The sequence below is a fragment of the Rhamphochromis sp. 'chilingali' genome (assembly GCF_963969265.1).
Source record: "Rhamphochromis sp. 'chilingali' genome assembly, chromosome: 1".
NCBI lineage: Eukaryota > Metazoa > Chordata > Actinopteri > Cichliformes > Cichlidae > Rhamphochromis > Rhamphochromis sp. 'chilingali'.
Window position 1 is genome coordinate 9,922,437 of NC_137929.1, and position 23,645 is coordinate 9,946,081.

The window sequence follows — 23,645 nt, forward strand, 5'->3', positions numbered from 1 at the left end:
GAATCTCTCTTTGATAAATCTTGTGGGTCTATGACCGGGGAACACCACAAACGAGTGCAGGAGACGTTTCAGTGCAACTGTAACATTCCTGACTGCCCGACAGACGGTAGCCTTGGAAACGTGCTCAGCGTCATCAATATTATACAGAAAGCTCCCGTTTGCAAAAAAATGCAATACAAATAATATGTACAGAACTGAGAGAATGTCCACAATGTGTCACATGAGCAATATTAGGCCTGAGGATGTTATTCAAATAAATTATAGATTGTGCTGAAAAACGGTAACGTTCACACAGAAAATCATCAGGAAATGGTAAAATGTCCAAACGCGCTCTAATCACTCTCTCCCGGCGGAGAGCTCTGCGGAGAATTTGGGCTTCAACATCTACTGGCTCTTCAAGGAAGGGGCACGCCATGTCTGACACTTCCTACAGTCAGGTTTCCGACAAAGAGGCGGAGAAAGTCAGGGTTAGTTGGAGTAAACCTGCTGGGGAGCAGGTTAGCTTCACGGAGTGTCATAGTAACTCAGTCAGAATTAATCTAAACTCGCTTTGTGAAACCGAAAACCCAGAGTTTTCGTTAACTCAGGGTATACTTACTCAGAGTTTGCACTAAACCGGCTTCTTGAAATAGGGCCCTGCAGTCTATCTGGGTCAGATATAAACCAAGTTTAGGTGGAGTTTATTTTCCTTGTGCTGACTTTTTACAGTCAGTTACAATAACTCGTACTGCTACTAGCTAGCATGACGGAGTTTCTATACAGCTGGGTGGTGCTGTGATGTTACTGATAGTGAACTTTATTTTAGTAGAGTTTCCAACCGTCCCGTAAAAAACTGAATTGTTCTGTATTCAGAGAAAATATTACGCATTTCGTGTTGAGCTGAGAAGGAACACAGTTTGTCCCGGTGTTCTGTCAAAACATCCTACCGTAGTGTAAATTTATGGTCTTGTCTATCAATCCGTGCTACCTTATCAGAATATGCTACCTTACGTGGTTAATGGCTCCGTTGTATAGGTAGCGTGTTCAGATGGCCCAATGACACTATTAAAACATGCTTCCTGCTTGGATTTATATAGGTAGCATGTTCAGATGGCCCAATCACTTCAAAACTTTGAGTTATTTCACTAGGACGTTAATAACATGCTTCCTGCTTGGATTTATTTAGGTAACATGTTCAGATGGCCAAATCACACTATTAAAACATGCTTCCTGCACACAATCATCTAATGTTGACAAAGAATACAAACACACATGGAGGGGAAAAGACAGCTGTTTTTATTTGAAGTTGTTCTGTGTTTTCCTTACATTTTTTGCATTTATATTCTTCGTTGCTCTCTTTATATTTTTCACATTCAAAATGTGCCCATCTTTGGCAAGATTCACACTGCACCTGGAAAGGAAAAATAAAACACTCATATTCTGTTTGGTGAATACTATTAGTCAACATTTTTATCATGATTGGCAAGTAATGATACTAAGACTTATGTGTTTCTTTTCTTTTGTTTTGCTTTACCATTTCAATCATGCTGCGGTCAGCATTAGCATCTAACATGGAGCAAACAATAAGATAAGATAAGATAACCTTTATTAGTCCCACACGTGGGAAATTTGTTTTGTCACAGCAGGAAGTGGACAGTGCAAAAGTTATGAAGCAAAAATTAGAATACGATAAGAATAAATACAGTACACAGCTGTACAGAATAGAATAAAAATAATATACTATATACAGTAGAATAAAATAGAATAAAAATATACAATAAGATAAAAATAGAATACAAATGCTATATACAACTGAGTAAAAATACAACGATGCCAGAAAAGATTATTGCACTTAGTGTTATTGCACATGTGTGGATTGTGTGTTTGTTCAGGTAAAGTCTTTGTTGTGGAGGCTGACAGCAGTGGGGAGGAAAGACCTGCGAAATCTCTCCGTCCCACACCGTGGGTGCCGCAGTCTCCCACTGAAGGAGCTGCTCAGTGCTGTCACAGTCTGCTGCATGGGGTGGGAGATGTTGTCCAACAGGGATGACAGCTTAGCCACCATTCTCCTGTCACTCACCACCTCCACTGGGTCCAGAGGGCATCCTAGAACAGAGCTGGCCCTTCGGATCACCCTGTTCAGTCTCTTCCTGTCCCCAGCAGAGATGCTGCCGCCCCAGCAGACCACACCATAAAAGATAGCAGAAGCCACCACAGAGTCATAGAAGGTCTTCAGGAGTGGGCCCTCCACTCCAAACGACCTGAGTCTCCGCAGCAAGTACAGCCTGCTCTGCCCTTTCCTGTAGAGGGCGTCTGAGTTATGATTCCAGTTAAGTCTATTGTTCAGATGAACACCAAGGTACCTGTAGCTGTCCACAGCCTCAATGTCCATACCCTGGATGTTCAGTGGTTGCAGTGGAGAATGCTTGTGCCTGCGGAAGTCTACCACCAGTTCCTTGGTTTTACTGGCGTTGATCTGGAGGTAGTTCAGCTGGCACCAGTCCACAAAGTCTTGGGTCAGACCTCTGTACTCCTTGTCTTCCCCATCAGTGATGAGGCCGACTATTGCAGAGTCATCAGAGAACTTCTGCAGGAAGCACTGGGTGGAGTTGTGGGAGAAGTCTGCAGTGTAGATGGTGAAGAGGAACGGAGCCAGAACCGTTCCCTGTGGGGCCCCCGTACTGCAGACGACCCTGTCCGACACACAGCCCTGAGTCCTCACATACTGTGGTCGGTCGGTGAGGTAGTCCAAAATCCAGGTAGTGAGGTGATGGTCCACTCCAGAGTTCTCCAGCTTGTCCTTCAGAACCGAGGGAAGAATGGTGTTGAAGGCACTGGAGAAATCAAAGAACATGATTCTCACAGTGCTTCCAGCGGTCTCCAGGTGAGCGAGGGAACGATGTAGGAGGTGAATAACGGCATCATCCGCTCCAATGCCAGGCTGGTAGGCAAACTGAAGTGGGTCCAGTGATGAGCTTGTTAGGCGCCGAAGCTGAGCCAGGACCAACCGCTCCAGGGTCTTCATCAGGTGGGATGTCAGAGCCACCGGCCTATAGCTGTTGAGGTCCTTGGGGCGTGAAGTCTTTGGCACTGGAACAACACAGGAGGTTTTCCAGAGCTGTGGGACTCTTCCCAACCTCAGGCTCAGGTTGAAGAGGTGCTCCATCACCCCACACAGTTGGTCCGCGCAGGACCTGACGACCCTCGAGCTGATGCCATCTGGACCCGCTGCCTTCTTGCCATTAATCCTCCTCAGTTCCCTCCTAACCTGGGTGGTTGAGAGAGACAGGCTGGAGCCTTGTGTTGAGTGTGTATTGGATGCTGTTGTTGGGGGTGGGGGGGAGTGAGCAGGGTGAATAGAAGAGGTGTGAAGTGTCTGAGGTGTCAGAGGTGGAACAGCAGCAGTGGGGGTGGGTGAGTCTGCAGCCGATGTTGCAGACTGCCTCATGGCTGAATCAAATCTGTTGAAGAAATGATTCAGTTCATTTGCCCATCTCACATCCCTCCCAGGCAGAGAGTTCTGCTGTTTGTGGCCCGAGATGGTTCTGAGGCCTCTCCAGACTTCACCAACGTTGTTTTGCTGAAGCTGTTTCTCCATCTTCTGCCTGTAGCTGTCCTTCCCATTCCTTATCAGTCCCCTCAACTCTCTCTGCACCCTTTTCAACTCCTCTTTGTCTTTGGATTTGAAGGCCCTCCTCTTCTGCTTGAGGACAGCTTTAATTTCTGGGGTAATCCAAGGTTTGTTGTTGGAGAAACACCGTACAGTCCTGGTAGGTACGGTGTTATCCACACAGAAATTAATATAGTCAGTAATGCATGTAGTAAGGCCGTCGATGTCCTCTCCGTGGTCGTCACAGATCACCTCCCACACAGTCGACTCAAAACAGTCCTTAAGAGCCTCCTCGCTCTCCTCTGACCATCTCTGCACTGTGCGGGTGGCTGGTGGCTCCCTGCGCACTAAGGGCTCATACACAGGGACAAGGTGCAATGCAGTTATCCTCAGCGTTCCCTGAAACACATTCATAGTTAGGTTTTAATCAAACATTATTTATTGAATAATTAAAAAGTAATTGTACATGTTTCCCAAATATACTTCATGGAAAATTAGTCTCCTGAATTTTTTATATAGGGAGATAGGCCTCCATACCTTGGAGGGCCTGAGATGTCCCCAGAGAGGTGGCGTCTGATACCCAACCTGACATATAGACACAGACATACAGGCACACACAGACACAAACATCCATTCCCACCCTCATGCTCTCATATGCACTTCACACTCAACCGACGTGGAGACAGACATAAAGCTGAAATACTGATTCAACGTTCTCCAAAAGTTGATTCTGTTCATCTGTTCGTAGCGTTTTGTGGGAGAAACGTTTCGTCTCTCATCCAGGTGACTCCTTCAGTCTCACCTGACTGCAGGTTTCAATCTTATAAACAGGACATTTACATAATGACTGAAACCAGCCCACTGAAGGAACAATGGGCTGGGAGGTCAGTTCCTTAATCTTAATTATGCAAATTCTCATGACCATTGATCAACAACCACTGATCAATGGTCATGAGTACCATTCACAGCGAGCTGGGGAATGGCTGCAATCACAGCATTGTAAGATGGTGACAGATGTACCCTTAGGCCCCCTCCTCGTTTCAGAGATGGTCTTTCCCTTTTCACTAAATGGCCTACTTGACTCCACCCTCAAACCAGCGTTCCTCCAGGATGTTACATCCTCATCATTGAAAAAGTGTCCACTGGCCTGTAGGTGTAAATAGACTGCAGAGTCCTGGCCTGACGAGGTGGCTCTTCTGTGTTGTAGCCAGAGGTTGTTTGGTTTCCCCGATGTATAAATCCTGGCAATCCTCCTGCACTTAACAGCGTACACTATGTTACTCTGTTTGTGTCGGGGGACCCGATCCTTGGGGTAGACCAGTTTTTGGTGCAGCGTGTTTTTGGGTTTAAAAGCCACAGAGACCCGGTGTTTAGAAAAAATGCATCTCAACTGCTCCGATACTCCTGACACGTACGGGATCACTACAGGTTTTCTCTTAGGCAGCGGTTGTCCTTCTCACCTGGATCGGCTGGAGCTTTCTTTAGGCGCCGTTCCAGCTTTGACAAAAGTCCAGCTGGGACACACTTATGCTACGTCCAGATGAACAGAATCCACTTTTGGAGATTTACTTTCCTGGATGATTGAGAATGCATCAAGACGTTCCTCTTAAAGTGTTATTCAGTGTTGTGACAGTCAGCTGCTTCAGCTGCTGCTGGGATGGGCTGTGGCAAAGAGAACAGAGAAAATCCAAATCAGAGTTTTTCTCTGAATTAAAAGCAAGGAAACAACAATATATTCTACATGGTGAAACTGATGGTTTATGGTGTTTGGCTCTGTTTTTCTGTATTCATGCAGATAAAGTGTAAACTCAGATGAATTATACCATCAAATGTTAAAGGAAAATATCAGGATGAGTGTCTGTGAGCTGAGAAGGACGTGAAGCGAGCAGTTTATCCCAGAGTTGAAGCTGCTCTGTGTGCAGAGATGAGCTCAGATTCCTGCTGTGATTGATCAACAGTCACAGAAATGTAGACTTGTAGTTATTACTGCAGTATGGTCACAGCAGATACTGATAAACATGTATTATGAGGATGGATGATCAAGTTTCTCACTCTCTCCTTTAAATCTCAGTTTTTTTTCTTCTTCACAGTTTATCTGTTAATTTATTAATGAATAACACTGAAAGAGTTTCTGTTATATTTCCCCTTGAACATCAGCTTATTAGGGCGGCATTAGGAAATAGCCCCCCTCCAAAGAATGAATAAATGAATGATGATAATAATGAAATGATTCAAAAGCAGAGCTCAGAGTGGTAGAATGGTCAAACATGGATCCACGGGTGGTTCAACTGCATTTGGTGATGTGACTAAAGCAAATCTTTCAAATAATCCCACCATCAACGGGATGTTGTCTCCTTTACTACGGTTACTTTACTTGGTCACCGTGTGAGTTTCTTTGAAATGAACCAAATTCTTTTATTTGTTGATTGTTGCATATTTAACCTCTACAGTCAGGAAAGGAGGAGATGAGGCCTCAACAATGTTGGGTTGTAGCTGTGGTTCAGGTTAGAGTGAGTGTCCATGGAATAAATGTAAGTCGGTGAACTGGAAACATGACTGTGTTCAAACTTTGTTTTCCTTTTTATAATGAGTCTAATCAAAGGTGGACAGAAGTATCTCCACTTTGACTTTTCTGTGTCACCATCAGAGCTTCTGCACAGTGTGGAGAAAGATCCAGAAGCAGAGCTGGACTGCAGACAGTCAGTCAGAGCAGCTGTGTACAAAGTAAGACTGAACATCTGTCTGCTGATGGACTCATTTCTGAAAACTGGACTTTTCAAATTCAAATTTTATTTGTCACGTACACAGTCATACACAGTACGATATGTAGTGAAATGCTTGGACAACTGCTCGTGACCTAAAGAAAACAAAAAAGGAAAGGCTATGAATAAGATAGGAAATAAATATGAAAAATTAAAAAGGGTAAATTTAACTAGGAAGGAATAAAATATAAATTAAGGTTAAAAATGAAATAACTGTACAACACAAATTAGAATGAAGGGTAAATTTAACTGGGAAGAATAAGATAAAATATATAAATTAAAGTTGAAAATAAAATAACTGTACAACAAAATACACAATATAGAACTATATAAGAATGTATGAAGAAATCTAAATATAAATAAATATATACACAATAACTTCTTGTGTTGTTCAGACATTGAAGAGTTTTCTTTCTCTTTAGTCTCATTGTTTTTCTTTCTTTCAGCAGATGTTGGTCTGCAGGAGGTTTTAGATGAACATAAGATCAGCCTGAGGAGGAGATGTGAACGTGTGACTGAAGGAAGTGAGGAAACAGGAAGTAGAACCCTCCTCAACAGGATCTACACTGAGCTCTACATCACAGAGGGACAGAGTGAAGAGGTTCATACCCAACATGAGGTGAGGCAGCTGGAGACAGCTTCCAAGATGGACGCCCTCCATGACGCTCCAATCAGGTGCCAGGACATCTTTAAAGCCTTACCTGACCAACAGAGACCCATCAGAGTGGTTCTGACCAATGGCGTGGCTGGTGTTGGAAAAACCTTCTCAGTGCAGAAGTTCACTCTGGACTAGGCAGAGGGCTTGGAGAACCAACATGTCAGTGTGGTGGTTCTGCTTTCATTCAGGGAGCTGAACCTGATCAGAGATGAGCAGTACAGTCTTCTGGAGCTGCTCCATGTTTTCCATCCAACATTACAGAAGGTTACAGCAGAGAAGCTGGCTGTCTCTCAGCTTTTGTTCATCTTTGACGGCCTGGATGAAAGCAGACTTTCATTGGATTTCACCAACAGGAAGCTGCTGTCTGATGTCACACAGAAGTCATCAGTCAGCCAGCTGCTGACAAACCTCATCCAGGGAAATCTGCTTCTCTCGGCTCTTGTCTGGATAACTTCCCGACCCGCAGCAGCCAATCAGATCCCTCCTACATGTGTTGACAGGCTAACAGAAGTACGAGGCTTCACTGACGCCCAGAAGGAGGATTACTTCAGGAGGAGATTCAGTGATGAAGAGCTGTCCAGCAGAATCATCTCCCACATGAAGACATCCAGGAGCCTCCACATCATGTGTAGTATCCCAGTCTTCTGCTGGATCACTGCTACAGTTCTGGAGCACATGTTGACTACAGAGCAGAGAGGAGAGCTGCCCAAGACCCTGACTGACATGTACTCACACTTCCTGCTGCTTCAGACAAAGAGGAAGAAGAACAAGTACCATGAGGGACGTGAGACGAGTCCACAGGAGCTGACGGAGGCTGACAGGGAAGTTCTTCTGAAGCTGGGGAGGCTGGCGTTTGAACATCTGGAGAAAGGAAACATCATGTTCTACCAAGAAGACCTGGAGCAGTGTGGTCTGGATGTGACAGAGGCCTCGGTGTATTCAGGAGTTTGTACAGAGATCTTCAAAAGAGAGTGTGTGATCTTCCAGAAACCAGTCTACTGCTTTGTTCATCTGAGCATTCAGGAGTTTCTGGCTGCTGTCTACATGTTCCACTTTCACACCAGCAGGAAGACAGAGGTGCTGAAGATGTTTCTAAAATCAGAATCTTTAATCAAGATGATTTTCAGTCTTTTTGATAACAAAGATCTCCAATCACTTGATGTATTTCTGAGGAGAGTCATGTATAAATCCCTCCAGAGTAAAAATGGCCACCTGGACCTGTTTGTTCGCTTCCTTCATGGCCTCTGTCTGGAGTCCAACCAGAGACTCTTAGTAGGTCTGCTGGGTCAGACAGAGATCAGTCCAGGAACCATCCAGAGAGTCATCAACAACCTGAAGGAGATGAACAGTGATAAAATCTCTCCTGACAGAAGCATCAACATCTTCCACTGTCTGATGGAGATGAACCACCTCTCATTATTTCAGGAGATCCAAGAGTTCCTGAAGTCAGAGAACAGATCAGAGAAGGAACTCTCTGAGATCCAGTGCTCAGCTCTGGCCTTCATGCTGCAGATGTCAGAGGAGGTTCTGGATGAGTTGGACCTGCTGAAGTACAAAACATCAGAGCGGGGACGACAGAGACTGATTCCAGCTGTGAGGAACTGCAGAAAGGCTGGGTGAGTCCAGATGTGATCACTAACATCATTGATCAGTGTAGGTTAGTAGTTTAATGTTGAAAATAAAATCAGATTGTAACCACAAAGTGTTTGTGTCCGTACGCTGCAACCTTCCACACCATTCCTTTATTGTACAGACTCAGCAGCAGCTCCATGGATCCCAAATCCAAGAGTGGAGAACAGATTTGAAATGTGTCACATCCATGCAGTCACAGCTGTTTCCACCATGTTTCCACTGATATTGATCCTGTTCAATGACACGTTTCATATCAGTGAATATGTTCTTTAGGACGTCCACTGACATGTTTAAGTGTCCTGCTGGAAATCACTCAAATCATCCATGAAATCCATGAAAAATCCTTTTAGTGTTTCTAACTTCACCCTCTGTCCTCTCTCTCTCTCCATCCTCCTCACTGCTTCTTTCACTGATAATCACACAAACATCGTATTCAGCTACAAAATAACACAATAATATCATCTGATCATCATTATTATAAGAGCAGGATCCATATTTGATATCAGAGTAACACACTGCTTGGTTATGTGCAGTCATCATCAGTGACTGTGGGTCAAACAGAAGCTCTCTGATTGGTTGCTGACCTTGGTCACCTGTCCACTCTCACCTGTTTGTGTTTGCTCTCTCTTTGCTGTCTCCATCCTCTCTCTCCTTTCTCTCCCTCTCTGTCTTTGTACGTCACTCAGGTCCAATGGAAACAGTGACATTTACAAACCAATCAAAGACAAACTGATCCATGTCAGGTTATAACAATATTCAAAGTGAATACAGTCTGCTGCTGGACACAGACAGGTAACATCATTTTGACCTGCTGTCACCTGGATCTGGACTCATAAACACTGAAGCCCTGAACAGGAATACAAATCATTTTCTGCCAACTAGCGACACAGCAGCAGATAATGGCTCAGAAAGCTCAAATGAGCCAATCATTTCTGTGTTTAGTTCCCCTGAAATCAGATCTGATATCAGCAGCTCTGAGTTCATTCATCATTATTGTCCAGTGATGAGATTTCTGCTCCGTTTGGTAACAGTCAGCAGGTTTTTCCTGCGTGTGGACGTGAACAGTCGTACCTGACAGCAGGTAGCAAACAGAGATTATCTTTCCAGCTAGAACTCTTCACTGAGCTGAACTCATTCAAAATGTTCTGGAGTCAAAACAGGAAACAGTCCAAATGTGTGTCTTCACTCTGACTCTGGATCAGATCTCAGTGACAGACTGTGGACATTATGGAAGCCTAAATGTGACACCATCTTCCTCCTTCATCTGCAGATTAAAGCCAAACAAAGATTCTCATTAAAAGTCTGCAGGTCTGAGAGAGACTCAATCGTTGTGTCATGTCAAACACAGTAAGAGGAGCTGAAGCACAGATGTGAAGAGCAGATTCATCAGATTATGACCTCACTCTGTTTTGTCTTCATATATATTCAGTCTGTGTTTATAATGCAGATTTTCTGCTTTTATAATAACACATTTTATTTTTTCTATCATCACAGACTGACACAGTGTGGACTCTCAGAGTCTCACTGTGAAGTTGTGGCCTCAGCTCTGAAGTCCAACCCCTCCCATCTGACAGAGCTGGACATTAGTAACAACAAGCTGCAGGATTCAGGTGTGAAGCTTCTGTGTGCTGGACTGGAGAGTCCAAACTGTCGACTGGAGACTCTGAGGTGAGTTCACTGACTGCGGCTGTTGTTGTTTTTCTATATTTCAGGTCTTTGATTGATGTTTGAAACTTTCTTTAGTTCCTACATGTTCAGGATGTGTCTGAAGACAAATGTGAAGAAGTTTGAGTGCTTTCAGAAATGTTGTCTTTCCAAACGACTGAACAGCAGTTTTTCCTTTTGGCTCCAAACAGAAGTGACAGACTTGAGCAGGGTTCATTTAAAGGCTGACAGAAGTGGAGTGGTGACGGGGAGATGTTTGACAGGACAGTGTTTCAGCCTCCACAGGTTCATGTTGTGCTCCATCAGTCAGTGAAGATGAAGTCAGTGCTGATGAGGCTGTAGAGTGTGTGAGGGATGTGAATGAGGATGATGAAGATCTGATGATAGCAGATAAAAACAGGCTGCAGAGACTTTGAGCCATACAGGGCACACAGTGTGTGTACAGAACAGCTGAAATCATTATGGAGGCCTCACTGGAATATGGAAGCATCACAGTACAGCTTCAGTGAAGCTTTAAAGTCTCTGATATGAGATGAGAAATGAAGCAGCCAGAGCTTTTTCATGAGTGGAAATCCACTGTGACTGTGAGCTGCTGCTACAGCCTCCAGATTAGCCAGCAGCTCATCCTGCTCAACATTTCCTCACCAACTTTAATGGAAGTGTGATGTTTTCAGCTGGAGTGATGGTCAGGGTGGCCTCCCTCTCCTCTTCTTCTCCTCTTCCTCTTTCATTTGTAAAGCCACTTCTGCTGCTTTCATTCATTTGGAAGTCCTGTAGCTGAGTTTGGGAGAGACTAACAGCCTCGGCAGCAGAGGGGAGAAAGGCTGTAACACCACCACTTTACTCTGTTCTACCTGTCACATCATTTTATCAGGAAACAAATATGCTCATGTTTTTACTATGTTTGTCTTGAAGATGTAAGAAGATCACATGGTGCTTTTTATTATTGTGTTGGTTTGTTTCATGTCTCTTGGATGGAGCCCAGCTGTGCGTGGCCCCTGGGCCTGTGGTCAGAGTGTGTGCTGGATAATCCGGCCCAGGATGAGGCCAAACTGACATGGGATGAAATGTCTGTCACATAATTGAGCTTAGTGTAGTTTCATTTCTGCACAATTTAAAAACAACCAAAACTTTGTTCTGTCTTTTCTATGTTATACTGTAGACTTTCTTTGATACTGTGTCCAAAAGGAGCAGCTTTTACTTTGAAGGGGAGCCGTCTGTTTCCTCTTCAGGTTGGATGATGGAAGCAAATGAGTGTGTGATGTTCTTTCAGTGTTGCACTTTGTAGACGCTCCCTGAGCACTGGTCTCACAGCCAGCTGCACATAGAGACCAGTGTTGTTAGTCCAGGTCAGAAGATGACTTGTTGGAATGAAAATGAGCTTGTAGTTTGTCTGCTTTAACCCTTTAAAGCCGATCGGAGCGGGCACGCTCTGTTTTGAGTAACTCTTTTTAAATCCCGGTAACACTGCAACCACGTAAGCTAGCGCAATAATTTTTTTGCATATGAAACCGGAGGAGTTGTACTTACATCTTATGCCATCAGCTTGTCCTCGGTCACAGTTTCCTTCCACATAAAGCTTTGCAAAAACTGCATAAAAATCACTTGCAGCAACAAAAACATAATATTCCAGAAACACGCTTTGCCGATCCGATCAGCTATTTGTAACATTTCCTACGTCCATCAGCGCGAACTATCATATGTCCTCCATGTCCTGCCCAAAAGCGGGAGTGATGTCATTTTGTGGAAATGTAGTTTTTTACCATCAGGGCCTTATGAGCTTATACTGGTGTTTTTAAAAGTTATCTTTGACTTCATGACTTTCTGTGTCGTTTCTGGGATGCTTAGGACTCATATTGCACTGCTGGAAATAGTTTATTTTAATGCAAATGCTGTTTTTTTTGCAAATTTACATTATAATATTTATTTTCATTTTTCCTGCAGTATATGAAAATTGGTGTATTTCAAAAATAAAACTATTAAGACACTTAAAATAAATTTCCTGTGGTGGGAAACAATTTTGTGCAACTTTTTTGTATTTACAGTTTTGAGGGATAAGCCTCTTAAATTTCTCTAACTAGAAATATATGTTAAAAAAAAGTAAAACGATTTTAAATTATTTTGTAGTTTATTGCACTTTTTTGCAATGGATGTAATTACTAATATGTAATTGTATGTAATATGTAAATGTAATTGCACTTAATTCAGACATATTATTAAAATTTGGGATATAATGGTTGTATTGATGTATATCAACTTGAAATGCTCCCAAAAATGGCACCACAGCATGTAAACATATAATATAACCTCTAGCGGACTTGGTTCTATGGTAGGTCTTAAAGGGTTAATAATGTGACTGGAAAAAGGTGTTGGACTTCAAATATGTCCATTTCTTTCACACTTCACCTTTAAAAGTGAAGCCTTGTGGTTCCTGGAAGTAAAAACACGACTTTTTCAAGTCTTTGTCCTGTTTTTATGATAAATGTACGACTTTAATGTGAAACATTCAGAGTTTTTTCTCTTGTTGTGTTTGTTTGAAGCTGCTTCCTGTTGGCTTCAGCTGTTTGGAGTTTCCATTTTCTAAACTTCTACATTCTGAACCTTCTTCAGCTCTGAACAGATGATGAAACACTGAATGATTTCAAGCTCACACTTTGTCTAATAAACTTACATCTTTCATTTTTTATACAGATTGAGTGTCTGTGGTTTGTCAGAGATCAGCTGTGATTATCTGGCAGCAGCACTGAAGTCCAACCCCTGCCATCTGAGACTGCTGGAGCTGAGCCCTAACTACAAGCTGCAGGATTCAGGAGTGAAGCATCTGTGTGGTTTCCTGGAGAGTCCAGGATGTGGACTTGAAACTCTGAGGTCAGTCAGCATGTTTTAGTTGTGCTGAGATGAATACATAGCTGGACTGGCCATCGGGCATACCGGGCATTTGCCCGGTGGGCCGATGGTGATTTTTTGTTTTTTTGGGCCGATGGGGGTTTTTTTTTTCATGTTTTTTCCGTAACGGTATAAACACTGCACATGTTTGTTTTTTTGTTTATTTATAAGGAACCCCATTAGCTTCCACAACAGTGGTTGCTAGTCTTCCTGGGGCCCAAACCATCAAATACCACCAAATAAAATGTTACACAATGAGTTGGATGCAAATTGTCCACATAATTTGGCTCTTAGATCCACAATAAGGTTTTACAATTCTGAAAATGTAAACATGTGAATATTAAAAATTATATAAAAAAGCAAAAAAACCAAAACACAACACTCATACAAAATACACAATTTCCATTACAAGTGACATTACCCTCTACAATTTTTACAAATACATTAAAAACGGCCTAAATAGGCTTTTAGGTGATTTTTAAAATTATGAATAGAAGCCAATTCTCTAATTGCATAAGGCAACTTATTCCACTGAAAAGATGCTTTAAATATAACAGAGTTTTTCAAAAAGTTACTTTTAACTCGAGGAGTTACTAAATTGTGGTTAGTTGAGAATCGTGTAGCATGATTATGTATTTCATCTGGATACTGCAACTGGGCATAAAAAAAGTGTGGTGTGTTTACCAGTATTGCTTTCTTTAAAAATACAAGTAAGCCATAGTATAATTTAGCTTGTACAGAAAGCCAAGAAAGTTTATCGTGCATTTTATCAATACTTGTATAGTATGAACACCTTAACACTAATCTGGCCGCCCTATTTTGGACTAACTGAAGTCTGTTCAGATCTGTCTTATTAGCTGCAGAACAAATGATTGAGCAGTACTCTAGATGAGATAATACTAGTGCATTAATGACATCTTTCATAATTGAAGAAGTGATGTAAAAAGAGCATTTCCTAGCTATAGCTATGCCCTGTCCCATTTTCTTAATAACAGAGTTGATGTGCTGAGACCATGAAAGGTGGTGGTTTATGGTAACACCAAGTAATTTAATCTGGGTGACCTGTTCTAATGCCGATCCAGCTATGGAAAGATTTAGTTGTGGGCTGTTGACTAAGCGTACTCTACTTCCTATTAACATGGATTTGGATTTAGTCACGTTTATAATCATGTTGTTTTTACTTATCCAATCAAACACGTTCAGCAAATCTAGTTGTAACACGCTTGTCAATTCAGAGTGGCTACTGGCTGAATAAAACATGGTGGAATCATCAGCATACATTACAAGATGAGATTTATCCAGGACATACGGCAAATCATTTGTAAAGACTGAGTAGAGAAGTGGACCGAAGCAGCTGCCTTGGGGTAGACCACAGTTCATTTCACAGCCCTCCGAGAAATAACCATTATAATAAACCGTTTGCCTTCTTCCAGACAGATAACTTTCCATCCAGCACAAAGCAGCTGGTGAAAATCCATAACATTTTAGTTTATCTATCAAAAGATCATGATTTATCAAATCAAATGCAGCACTAAAATCCAAAAATACCACCCCGGCCAAATTCCCATTATCCAGATATTTGTACCAGTTATCTGTCATGTGAATAAGAGCTGAACTGGTGGAATAACCAGGTTTGTAGGCATGTTGAAACTGAGTGAGTAACTGATTTTCTATTAGGTAACGTTGAATTTGTTCATAGACAATCCTCTCCATAATTTTACTTAGAACGGGGAGCAGACTAATAGATCTGCTATTGACACCATTAAAAACGTCATTCTTGTTTTTAGGGATGGGAATTATTTTCGATTCTTTCCACTGCAATGGAAATAAGCTGCATGCCAAAGATCTATTACATATGGGACATATAGGAAGGGACACAAACTTGGCTGCAAGTTTGAGCAGTTTACTGTCTATGTTATCAGAGCCGGAGGATGTATCGTCAGGAAGTGATATCAATAAGCGCTCTACCATCTGCACGTTCACTGCCTCAAACTTAAATTGGCATAGCTTATTATTCATGATAACATCCTGTATAAGACGACGTGATAAGGTGGGATCGCCTTTGCTCATATTAGATTTTAAATTTGTTATTTTATTGCTGTAATAATTCGCAAAATAATTGGCTATGTCCTTAGCTTTACTTATAAACCTACCACCCGTGTAGATGTGAGACATCACCATAGCAAGATCTCTACCCATTATATTATTTAAAACTTTCCACACCTTTTTGCTGTCCTTATTGGCCTCCTTGAGCTTAAGTTGATAATATTCTTTCTTCTTGTGCCTATTCAATTTAGTTACTTGATTTCTTAACTCGTGATATCTTGCCCACTCTTGTGGACTGATAGACTTATGTGCTTTTGCTTTTGCTATATTCCTTTCTGACATTGCAACCTTAAGTTCATTATCTAACCAAGGTGCGTAGTTCTTTTTAACAGTAAATCTTTTTAAGGGGGCATGTTTGTCAGCCAGGTAGCAAAAGTTTTCAATAAACATAGATAATGCCATATCAGGGTCACTCTCGAGGCAGATGTCAGTCCAGTGAATTTCTTTTACGTCATTAATATACTTATCTGCATTGAAATTTTTGTATGATCTATGAAAAATAATCTTTTGTGCAGTTTTCAGTGGTTTCATTTTCTTGGTCAAACCTACAAGATTATGGTCACTATAACCAACTGGAATAGAAACAATATTAGAGCAATGCTCAGGAACATTTGTATATATATATGATCAATGCATAATGATGACCTATGACCTCCAGCGTTGACCGTGACCCGGGTGGGAATGGTGATCATCTGAGACAGGCAACAAGCCGACGCTGATGAACTTATCTTTTTCCTTAAAGAACAAGAAGGAGCTGACCAATTGATATTAAAGTCTCCTAATAAGAACATGTCTTTGTTTTCCTCAGTTACTCTTTCCAGCATTTCACAGATTCGTTTTACATACAACATATTACTACTTGGGGGTCTATAGCAGCAACCTGCTAATACAGGCCTGCCATAGAGCGGGTGTAACTGAACCCACACAATTTCCAGGTCGTTAAACATTAAGTCTGTACGTAGTTTGCTTGCCATCCATCCATCCATCCATTTTCATCCGCTTTGTCCGAGGCCGGGTCGCGGGGGCAGCAGCCTAAGCAAAGAGGCCCAGACCTCCCTCTCCCCAGCTGTCAAGAACCGAAGTTCAACACACAAGCTGGACCCAGGAGCAGAACACACACACAGCGGTACGAGAGAAAAAATAAACTTTATTATAACTGAGAGTGTCCCGGGAGAGTAGAAGGGAGAAAACGCACGGAACCAGAGAAACCGAGGGACCGGGAGAAGAATCGCGCAGGAAATGCAGAGAGCGGGACCGTGGGAGGCTGAAACAGAAAAAGAAAAAAGGATTATTGGGGTGCGGGTAAACCGGCAGCATACGAGGGGAGGTAGTGTACGCGTCTTACGATGATAGCGGGGCCAAGGGAACCGGAGGGAGGGGTGAGGGTCCGTGGGGAGAAGCTCCAGAAAGGGCGAGGCGGCTGGGGTTGATCGTGATCCAAATTCTGGACAGGCAGGTGGACAGGCTGGTGACTCAAAACACGCCGAGCAGTGATCTGGGTATACAAGGCAGAGTTAGTACTAGTTCACACGGATAGGATTGCCTAAGGACTTTCCCGTAGGTGTGCGTTACCGCTGAAGGACGATTACGGACTGGCGTGGAGCAGCAGGCTGGGCAGGATTAAATGGTCCACCTGGTGATCGCCTGGGATGGGATGCAGGTGTGGAGTCAGCGGCCACGCCCACGGGAGTGGGCATCCCATCAGCACCTCAGACGCCAGGCCGCGGACCATGACACCCAGCCACCTCCTCCAGCTTATCCGGGGGAATACCAAGGCGTTCCCAGGCAAGCCGAGAGATATAATCTCTCCAGCGTGTCCTGGGTCTGCCCCGGGGCCTCCTCCCGGTGGGACATGCCTGGAACACCTCACCCAGGAGGCGCCCAGGGGGCATCCTTGTCAGATGCCCGAACCACCTCAGCTGGCTCCTTTCGATGTGGAGCAGCAGCTGCTCTACTCTGAGCCCCTCCCGGATGGCCGAACTTCTCACCCTATCTCTAAGGGAGAGGCCAGCCACCCTTCGGAGGAAGCTCATTTCTGCCGCTTGTATCCGCGATCTCGTTCTTTCGGTCACTACCCACAGCTCGTGGCCATAGGTGAGGGTAGGGACGTAGATCGACCGGTAAATTGAGAGCTTCGCTTTTACACTCAGCTCCCTCTTCACCACGACGGACCGGTGCAGCGTCCGCATTACTGCAGCTGCAGCCCCAATCCGTCTGTCGATCTCCGGCTCCCTTCTCCCATCACTCGCGAACAAGACCCCGAGATACTTGAACTCCTCCACTTGGGGCAGGAACTCATCCCCGACCCGGAGTGGGCACTCCACCCTTTTCCGGCTGAGAACCATGGCCTCAGATTTGGAGGTGCTGATCCTCATTCCCGCTGCTTCACACTCGGCTGCGAACCGTTCCAGTGCGAGCTGGAGGCCCTCACCCAGCTCGCACTGGCAAGTTTGCTTGCCATATTATCATTAATGTATAGGGCTACGCCCCCTCCAAATCTGTTCCTGTCCTTCCTATACAACTTATAACCGTTTATTTCAAATTCATTATTCTCAAAGGCAGCATCTAAATGTGTCTCGGAAATAGCCAGCACACTTATCTAACTAAGGGAGTTTTTCCTTCCCACTGTCGCCAAAGTGCTTGCTCATAGGGGGTCATATGATTGTTGGGTTTTTCTCTGTATCTATGAAGCGCCTTGAGGCGACTTTTGTTGTGATTTGGCGCTATATAAATAAAATTGAATTGAATTGAACTTATCGTATTTATTGACAACAGTGACTGAATTTCCTGAGTCTTATATTTAAGGCTACAAATATTAACATGAGCCACTGAAAAATCTTTAACGGAGAATCCAGGAATAAGTATAGGATCCGACATTTGCAGACCGATCGATCTCAACAGCAACACTGCACATGTGTCAAGGTCAAGGCCCGCGGGCCACATCCGGCCCGGCGTACATTTATATCCGGCCCGCGAGATCGTTTTATATAGATGTACTATTATTGTTATGCATGGCCCTGCGATATGAGGCGCTAATAATATACAAACTACAGATCCCATAATGCAGCGCTGCAGCCTCCTTGTTGAACACTAAACTTCTGTTATTGCGAAGCTAACCGCTCACAATGGTGGAGAGAAAAGTTGATTCTGAAAGCAGAGCCTTTCAGCGCCAGTGGGTGACTGAATATATGTTTACATACATTGCTGGTAAACCCGTGTGTCTTAAAGAAGACACACGGGAAGAAGAAGAATCTGACATTTCAGCAGACTTTTTTCATCAGAGCAAAATCACAAATTGAAGCTGTTGTGAATGAAAATTTTATTGTAGCAGAGGAGCGAAATGAGCCCGGTACCACTCTGAAGAGCTGCATGATGAAGCTGTGCGACGTCTTGTGTCCAGACAAAATGCAGATTTTGGAAAATGTGAGCCTGAGCAGAAATACGATTGCTGATTGGGTTTGTGAGATGGCCACTGATTTAAGAACACAGTTGTGTGAAAGAAGCAAAAACTTTATTGCATACTCTCTTGCTGTGGATGAAAGTACAGACAAACTGAATTGCACAGGGGGCCAAACAGAAACACATGGAGCAGATTTTCCTGTTCTGGCTTTTTATAGCAGATAACCTTCTAAATATTCTGCAGTCCATCAAAACTGAAGCAAACCATGAATCAACATGTGAACATGAGCTGATGCTGCTGAAGTGAAGCAAAGTTCCAGAGGTTTGATTACAGACACAGCTGAGAGTTTGTAATCTGTCATCATTTTAAAAGGTTTAAATTTCTTCAGTATTGAACAGCAGAAATGAGGCTTTGTTTTGGGAGGCCGACAGCAGTGAACACAACAGCAGACTGGTGCGTAATAAGCAGTGAATAATGCAGGAAACAGATTTTTGAAGGTAAACTGTTCTTGAAGTACACTGAGAGAGAGAGAGCTGTGCAGGAAGTAAACGTCAAAGTCAGAGAGAATTCATGACGATGTTCATCAAACATAAAGCGTAGTTTGGATCTTCTTCTGCTGCTGGTTCAGTCAGTTTTGGTTGGAGACAGATGAAACCTGCAGCTTCAGGATCTGTGAGCTGTCCACTTTCAGCCCCGACGGCGTGTCCATGTACGTGCTGTCGAGTGAACGATCCACGCTCTGTGTTTCCATCTTTGTGTGTTTAGCTGCTCTCATTTACTGTTTTATCTGTTTGCTTGTTGTTGAAATACTTTTGGGAGCTTTAACCTGAGATTCTGGCAAAATACATTTATATTAAAAATCGATTCAGGATTGAATGAATCAACATCGCTTTATTCAAATTAAAACCATTTAAATAGGAAAATCCATTTTTTTACAGCCGCCTCTAATGCTGGGTAATGTCAGCTGGTCCATGTGCAGCTGGCTGTGAGGCTCAGGGAGCGTCTACAAAGTGCAACACTGAAAGAACATCATCCATAATCGCATCCAGTAGTGGCTAGTTAATGGGCGATTGTGGCTCAAGAGTTGGGAGTTCGCCTTGTAATTGGAAGGTTGCCGGTTCGAGCCCTGGCTTGGACAGTCTCGGTCGTTGTGTCCTTGGGCAAGACACTTCACCCATTGCCTACTGGTGGTGGTCAGAGGGCCCGGTGGATGATGCAAAACAGCACCTGGTGTTGGGATTTCCGCTCGATTGTTAGGGATTTCGGGGCACTCAAGGAGTGGTGGAAGAGGTATGAGCACGTTGCCGTTCAACGACTCTATCTGGAATCCCTCTGCCTTTCTGCCATACGTTTCGATGACACCGGAGCATGTTCTGAGATGGTATAAGAGTGGTTCGTTCTCCACACCAAACAGCTCAAAGAACTCTGGCCTGGCTAAAGAGCGATTGCTCTGGTCGTCCAGAATTACATAAGCTTTAATGGCTTTGTGTTTTGAATGTTTGGGGTAGACCTTTGCAAGGCAGATCTTAGAGCAAGAACGACCCCACTGGCCGGGGCCACAAACCTCTGTGCAGCTGGTTCTAACATCAGTTACGTTAGAGTCATCTTCTCCCTCCCCGCCATTCTCTTGTGGTGGTGGTGGAGCCTTGGTGAGTTGAGGTTGTGGGCCAGGGTGCATGGCTGCATCATGATAGATGCTTTCACACTCTAAGCATTTCACGGAAGATTTGCAGTCTTTGGCAACATGTGAAGTTGAAGAACAACACTTGAAGCATATTCCTTTCTGTTTTAGAAAGGCCTTCCTGTCATCGATGGACTTGTTTCTGAATGTCCTGCATTTTTTAAGTGGGTGAGGTTTATTGTGCAATGGGCAGTTCTTGTTAGCGTCGTTGTTGATTGTAGAGACATCTGTTTTGTGAACCGCGATAGACTTGTTGGTATTAAAGCTCTTCATAGGTAATCTTTCTGGTTTTGTGGGGCTTGCGCCGTTGCTTTGACGAATAAAGCTGGGGTCATTTCGCTTCTTTGCCTCATGACAAACAAAGTTACAAAAGTAACTAAAGGGAGGGAAGCAGCCGTTATTCTCTTCTTTGTACCACGACCCAGATGACACCCACTTATCCTGGAGCCCATATGGGAGCTTGTCTACAATGGGTCCGATACCTCTGGAGGTGTCTAGATATGACAGCCCAGTGAGGTATCCATCCTCCTTTGCGCCTTGTATCTCCATAAGCAAATCCCCAAGTTCACGTAATCTGATGTGATCTTTGGCTGCAATTTTTGGAAAACTGTCAAGTCTCTGAAACAGTGACTGCTCGATCATCTCAGGGGCACCATAGCAGTCATTCAGCCTCTCCCATGCCTTGCGCAGAGCCAAACCAGCATTATTCACATGCACTGAGCGTATGCATCTTATTTGCTGTCCAGACTCTTTTCCTAACCATTTGGTCATGAGGTCTAATTCTTGTGTTTCTGTAAGTTGAACCTCAGCCACAGCGTTAGTGAATGAGGACCGCCATGCACGGAAATTCTCTGGCTTATCATCAAATTGGTACAGTCCTGACGTAACGAGATCACGTCGCGCCAAATATTGTGCCAGAGGGTCTGGAGGTTGTGGCACGCTCACTGGAAGCATATGCTGGGGTGTTTGTGATTGAGCACTTATATACATGCGAGGGTTTGTTCTTTCGACGTCGGTCTTCGATTCAGCTCTGGTCAGTTTAGACAGGTTTGTTGTGGGTGGATGCGTCCCATTATCCACTTCAGGCTTGGGCTTGCTATTGCTATGTTGGAATTCCGCTAAGCTTACAGGTGGATGCCATGTTCTGAAACTGTCTTGTGATTCTGTACGGTCTACAGATTTAACAGGTGGGACAGATACTGGTGCGAAGGTAGACTGATTCTGATCATTTTGAGAGCAAACATATTCACTAGTACGTTGCAATCTAAGCCTGTCTTCTGACTCAGATTTCATATTTTCTACATTTCCATGCATTTCTGCTACATCTTCTAACACCTGTGCTTCAGCGATGGCTGCGTCTGCTTCACGATTTAATGTTAGCACTTCCAGCTCTGTATCAATTCTAGCAGCTTCCAACTGATTTTGAGCTTCTCTAGTTTTCCTTTCTGCTTCTCTAGCAGCCTTTTCCAATTTTAATTTAGCCTCCTGGCTAGCATATGATGCTCGTACCTTAGCAGCTTCTGCTTTAGCTCTGGCGCGAGCCGCACTTACAGATGATGCTGATGTCACGTTGCTCCTGGTATTTGATACCGATGACTTGTTGCTTGCTGCCATCATGAACACGTAGGACCATCGAGTGCCGTCTTTTCACTGTAGTGTTCTGTTGCAGAGTGTAGCAACTCCGATCAAACACCAAGCTAAACCTCTGTCAATGAATACACGAGTCCGAGTAGAGTTGACTTTTTACTCAGAATCTTCATTTGACAAGCGGTGAAAACTGTAGTTGAAAAGAAATACAGAATAGAAAAAATGATCGTTTACATAAATCATGAAATAACTCAAAATGTGACCTTACACCTTCGTGTTAGCTTTAGCAACAGTAATGATCATCAAAACTGCCCTTTTTTAACATGTACAAATCAACCTCCATGAATCACAAATAAAATATAATTTTTAACAAATACCGCTATTTATGCCTTTTTAACACCTTCACCATGAAATATATACACTTACGACGTTGCCTGAACAATGTTCCCAAGTGGATGGCTGTGGATAAGCCTCAGAGCAAGACCGCATGTCCCTCTACCTCTTAGAGCAACCAGGAAGAGGAATTAAACAGGAAATGAAGTAATACAGGTCACCCACCAGGAAGTGAGGTCACCAGCAAGCTAACCTTCAAATTTAAAGCTTCTTAACATTTTGAAGTCTTTTTACTGTTCTTTTTAACTTAAATACATACGAAAGAATTACTTTAAGCAAACATTAAAGATAAATGAAATAAATGCCTTTGAGGCATCACAAACTTGCTGCTAATACACAACATTTCATCATATTTCCTCATAAGCCTCTTTTGTCTGACCATTTGATCCCATTTGAATTTGCAATAAAGGATACACAGAGTTTGGTGACAATAATTGAAGGAAACTGTTTCCAGGGCCTACTCCGTGGATCGGCTTCCTCCGAGGCGTGGACGTCTATCAGCAGAGAATGTACCTTCACCTATCAGCAGAGAATGTCCCTTAGTCTGTAACACAGTCAAATATATTCTCAAGTAATATTCAAGCATGCCATTCAGCGTGTTAGTACGAGCAGCTCGGGAGCAGCTTGGGAGAACAAGAAAACAGAGACTGCTTTAGATTGTCTTCCCAAAGTGACTCAACTTTATTCACAAGTACAACAGTTTATATAGAGGGTAAAATTCATGAGACAGCAGATTATCAGTTTAAACCAGTACAGACCAAGATAAGGCAGCGTCTTCCTGCCCTTGGGTGAAGAAGCATCCTTTGTGTAGTTTATTAGTTCAGCTACAATTGTGATTATCTCAGCGACATATTTTCAAGGCACAAAACGAAGAGTTCTTACATTAGTGAAATCTGAAACAAACCATTTGGCCTTCAACAGGCGTCTAAAAGATTAAGAAACTAATGTAGCTGAGGGAGTGATCTCTGTGGTATTTCAACCTTGTACCAGCCTGTGATTCTCACACATCAATTCTTGGGTCAAAGAGAAAAATAACTAAAACAAAAGGGGCCTTATTGAATGACAGAGTTTTCCTGCATAATGTCACTATAAAACAATATCCAGTAAATGCTCCCATGGTACTAAAATACCTAACAATAATGACAGTAGATGTTTGTGTGAAAGTGCTGGAAGCAAATGAGTGTGTGATGTTCTTTCAGTGTTGCACTTTGTAGACGCTCCCTGAGCACTGGTCTCACAGCCAGCTGCACATAGAGACCAGTGTTGTTAGTCCAGGTCAGAAGATG

At 43.3% G+C, this 23,645-nt stretch overlaps 2 protein-coding genes and 1 long non-coding RNA gene across 3 annotated transcripts in view; 2 read left to right on the forward strand and 1 right to left on the reverse strand.

Annotated features, from left to right (window-relative positions):
- LOC308403419 (NACHT, LRR and PYD domains-containing protein 12-like) overlaps positions 1-23,645 on the forward strand; it is a 420,441-nt gene that overhangs the window by 50,579 nt on the left and 346,217 nt on the right. Inside the window, exons 6-7 of the mRNA XM_080892815.1 lie at positions 10,136-10,309; positions 12,998-13,174. Of these exons, the coding sequence (XP_080748941.1) occupies positions 10,136-10,309; positions 12,998-13,174 (351 nt within the window). The remainder of the gene's footprint in view (positions 1-10,135; positions 10,310-12,997; positions 13,175-23,645) is intronic.
- On the forward strand, positions 5,847-7,433 carry LOC308399658 (uncharacterized protein; the record flags this gene model as incomplete). The annotated part of the gene is made up of 3 exons (XM_080887019.1): positions 5,847-5,974; positions 6,237-6,313; positions 6,798-7,433. 3 exons carry the CDS (start codon positions 5,847-5,849, stop codon positions 7,142-7,144), a joined length of 552 nt encoding a protein of 183 aa, XP_080743145.1. The 3' UTR covers positions 7,145-7,433.
- LOC308403993 lies at positions 16,426-22,472 on the reverse strand. Its single transcript, XR_013973029.1, has 4 exons — positions 22,393-22,472; positions 21,931-22,156; positions 16,644-16,793; positions 16,426-16,562 (listed from the first exon to the last, which is right to left on the reverse strand). It is a non-coding gene; the product is annotated as an uncharacterized lncRNA (long non-coding RNA).